The sequence below is a fragment of the Colobus angolensis genome, unplaced genomic scaffold (genome assembly GCF_000951035.1).
Source record: "Colobus angolensis palliatus isolate OR3802 unplaced genomic scaffold, Cang.pa_1.0 Scaffold3, whole genome shotgun sequence".
Taxonomy (NCBI): Eukaryota; Metazoa; Chordata; class Mammalia; order Primates; family Cercopithecidae; genus Colobus; species Colobus angolensis.
In genome coordinates, this window is record NW_012116265.1 from 21086638 (window position 1) to 21090593 (window position 3956).

General features: G+C 42.0%; 1 protein-coding gene across 1 annotated transcript in view; it reads right to left on the bottom strand.

The window, feature by feature from the left end:
• The window catches only part of RBM25 (RNA binding motif protein 25), an 84472-nt gene that overhangs the window by 47224 nt on the left and 33292 nt on the right, over nt 1–3956 (bottom strand). Inside the window, exon 6 of the mRNA XM_011949815.1 lies at nt 890–1050. Coding sequence (XP_011805205.1) covers nt 890–1050 — 161 coding nt within the window. The remainder of the gene's footprint in view (nt 1–889; nt 1051–3956) is intronic.

Below are 3956 nucleotides of genomic sequence, written 5' to 3' on the forward strand. Positions count from 1 at the left end.
TTCTCCTGCCTCAGCCTCCCAAGTAGCTGGGACTACAGGTGCCTGCCACCATGCCCAGCTAATTTTTTCTATTTTTAGTAGAGACCAGGTTTCACTATGTTAGCCAGGATGGTCTCGATCTCCTGATCTTGTGATCCGCCGGTCTCGGCCTCCCAAAATGCTGGGACTACAGGCAGGCATGAACCACCGCGCCAGGCCCAGAAAGCAATTTCTATTTTGAAAGATAATAAAAATTTGATGACAGCGAAAGACACTTCTGGTTTTGTTTGTGTTGGGAGAAGGCAATAATAAATCTATTTTGCATTTGTTCAGCGTGAGATACCAAAAGCGAACAAAGAAAAGAAATGAAGGAAATATATACTCAAGTTTTAGCTATGTTTCACTTTGTTGAGTAAAAATGTATACATTACAATATACAACCATGTCCTTTATTTTAGCTTCACTTAGTATAGCTTGAATAAATCCCCCAAGCTAAGGCAAGTAATCAGAGTTTCATTCATTTTAGAGTTGGTATACTTCTAAAAGAGAGGGAAACTAAGAAAAATTGTGTAGGTTGAAATATATTTTGTACTTACTTACAAAGCTGCCTTAATGAATTAGCTCTGTTTGGAATAGTCTGTACCAGTGTTTTCTCTGGCAAGTTAACCTTGTCCAGCCTCCCTTACTACTTTCATCCCAACCTGGAACAAGCAAACCAACAGTCATCCACCCACTATGGGTAGATAAGACTTAAAATAACTACAAACTATCAAATACCCTCCTACATTTAAGCCACAAGCACATATATGATGATCTTTTGAAGCCCCATATTAGATTCATTTATAATGAGAAGCATTACACTGAAATAGCACAGCCTGGCCTAGAAAAGATACCCCGACAGAAAACATACCCCATTAGAAGCTTTCTTCTTCGCTTTCCATTCATCCAGCTGCGCCTTTGTCTTTGCATCAACTTTAACGAGTAGCTTTTTCTCTCCAATTTGCAGGTCATGTAATAATCTGAGTGCACGCAGAGTAGATTCTGGCTCCTTGTACTCACAAAATCCAAAGGCTAGCAATGGATGAAAACAATTAGTCAAATATCAATCCACTTACAAAAGAAAAAAAATCATGGAAAAGTTGAATTACTAGAGTCCAAATGTTTTAATACAAAGACCACTCAATTCATAATTCCACCCCTGTCCACCAATTCCCTTTGATAACCATTTTTAGTACCCTCAACCAACCAAAGGGGGAAAAAAGGGAAAAACAGAGGAAGAAAAATTCAAATCAGACAAACTGATACTCATTAGAAGCTCTGATAAAATACTTAGCAGAGTCAATGAAACTCATGATGAAAGGGAGTCGATTACTTCATAAATTCACCCTATCTAGACTTCCAAACAGCCACAAATAAGAACAGACTATAGGAACATAAACAATGCACTTTTCAATTCTGAGATGTTAAATTACAGAATTAGTAATCTTGTATCCTAGTTATCAGTCTATTTTGCTTATATCTATTTCCTTTTATAACTAGTCAATCTCGCTATTAAGATGACTTTAACAGAGATATTAAAACAAAATTAAATCTAAGAGCAACCAACAAATTGAAAATAAAATCAAATAAATCTAAACACGAAACAGAAAAAAACTACTGATATTAAAATAGTAAATTTGACTATAACATTTTCAGCATGCTATGCCATAAAGACAAACAGATATGCCCCTCAAAAAAGCACCTTCAGGCCGGGCACAGTGGCTCACCCCTGTAATCCCAGCACTCTGGGAGGCAGAGGCGGGCGGATTACCTGAGATCAGGAGTTCTAGACCAGCCTGGCCAACATGGTGAAACCCTGTCTCTACTAAAAATACAAAAACTAGCTGGGTGTGGTGGCACACGCCTGTAATCCCAGCTACTAGGGAGGCTGAGGCAGGAGAATTGCTTGAACCCAGGAGGCAGAAGTTGCAGTAAGCTGAGATTGCCCCCACTGCACTCCAGCCTGGGCAACAGAAAGAGATCCTGTCTCAAAAAAAGGAAAAGTAATTTAAAATGATCATACTGCTGGTGATAGTGTCAATGTTGTTAGTGTTAAACTGTTCTATGTGCAATGTGAGATAAAACAACTCAGTAATTAATATTCTATCATCCCCAATGGCCTTGAAACTCAGGCAACTCAGTGTGGGGAAAAAGGAGATACAGATATATGACAGAACAGGTTAAATAAAAACCTTTTAGTCCTTAATCTGAATTAGCATACACTGGAAAAACCTAAAAGCAAACACCAAACCACTGCTTTTTAATTTTTTTTAGACAGAGTCTCATTCTGTCGCCAGGCTGGAGTGTAGTGGTACGATCTCAGCTCACTGCAAACTCTGCCTCCTGTGTTGAAGCAATTCTCCTGCCTCAGCTTCCTGAGTAGCTCAGACTACAAGCGAGCGCCACCACACCCAGCTAATTTCTGTATTTTTAGTAGAGATGGGGTTTCACCATGTTGGCCAGGATGGTCTTGATCTCCTGACCCGCCTGCCTCAGTCTCCCAAAGTGCTGGGATTACAAGCGTGAGCCACCATGCCCATCCCAAACCACTGTTAATATGAGTGCACCTCGTGCCCAGATCGTGATCTTCAAAACAATTTCCCCTGGAGAAATGGCTGATTCTAAGTCTGGGGCCAAAAAACTATTATACTAGATGACCTTGGAACAAACTGTCATACCAGGTAACAAAGCAGCTGTCAAAGGCATTCAGGGTCATGTCAAAACCACTGGAGATGTATAAAGTGCAGAGACAATTTAAGTTAAGTTTTAATGGTGATAATAACTACGAAGAATCCACATTAAATACAATAACACTAAATATGCTTCAATTCGTAAGTTCACAATAATTTAAAAGAAAAAAGAAAATCAGTCACTGCTAGAGAATGCTGAGAATACCAACTCATTGTTTTAAGAAAGAAAGCCAGGGCATTTATCCTGCCTTTTCTGTATTAAATATGCCTCTATGCCAGGCATGGTGGCTCAAGCCTATAATCCCAGCACTTTGGGAGACTGAGGTGGATGGATCACCTGAAGTCACGTGTTCAAGACTTCCCTGGCAAACATGGCAAAATCCCGCCTCCACTAAAAAAAACAAAAAATTGACCAGGCGTGGTGGTGAGCGCCTATAATCCTGGCTACTCAGGAGGCTGAGGCAAGAGAATCGCTTGAACCCAGGAGGCGGAGGTTGCAGTGAGCTGAGATGGTGCCATTGCACTCCAGCCTGGGCAACAAGAGCAAAAAACTCCATCTCAAGAACAACAAAAATGCCTCTAAGTTACCAAATAGTAGGTGCAGGGGCAACTTTCTCCACAGAGAAGCATTCTACTAATATATGAAAAAGATTTGTTCCTCAATGAAAGAATGACAGAATTCTTCAAAACATATTACTGATGAGGCCGCGCGCAGTGGCTCACGCCTGTAATTCCAGCACTTTGGGAGGCCAAGGCGGGCAGATCATGAGGTCAGGAGATCGAGACCATCCTAGCCAACATGGTAAAACCCCGTCTCTATTAAAAATACAAAAATTAGCTGGGTGTGGTGGCACGTGCTTGTAATCCTAGCTACTCGGGAGGCTGAGGCAGGAGAATCACTTGAACCCGGGAGGCGGAGGTTGTAGTGAGCCAAGATCGCGCCACTGCACTCCAGCCTGGGCAACAGAGCGAGACTGCGTCTCAAATAACATAGTAGCCGGGAGCGGTGGCTCGTGCCCGTAATCTCAGCACTTTGGGAGGCCGAGGCAGGCAGATGACCTAAGGTTGGGAGTTCGAGACCAGCCTGACCAATAAGGAGACACCCCTATCTCTACTAAAAATAAAAAATTAGCTGGGCATGGTGGCACATGCCTATAATCCCAGCTTCTCAGGAGGCTGAGGCAGGAGAACCGCTTAAAACCAGGAGGTGGACGTCGCAGTGAGCTGAGATCGTACCATTGCACTCCA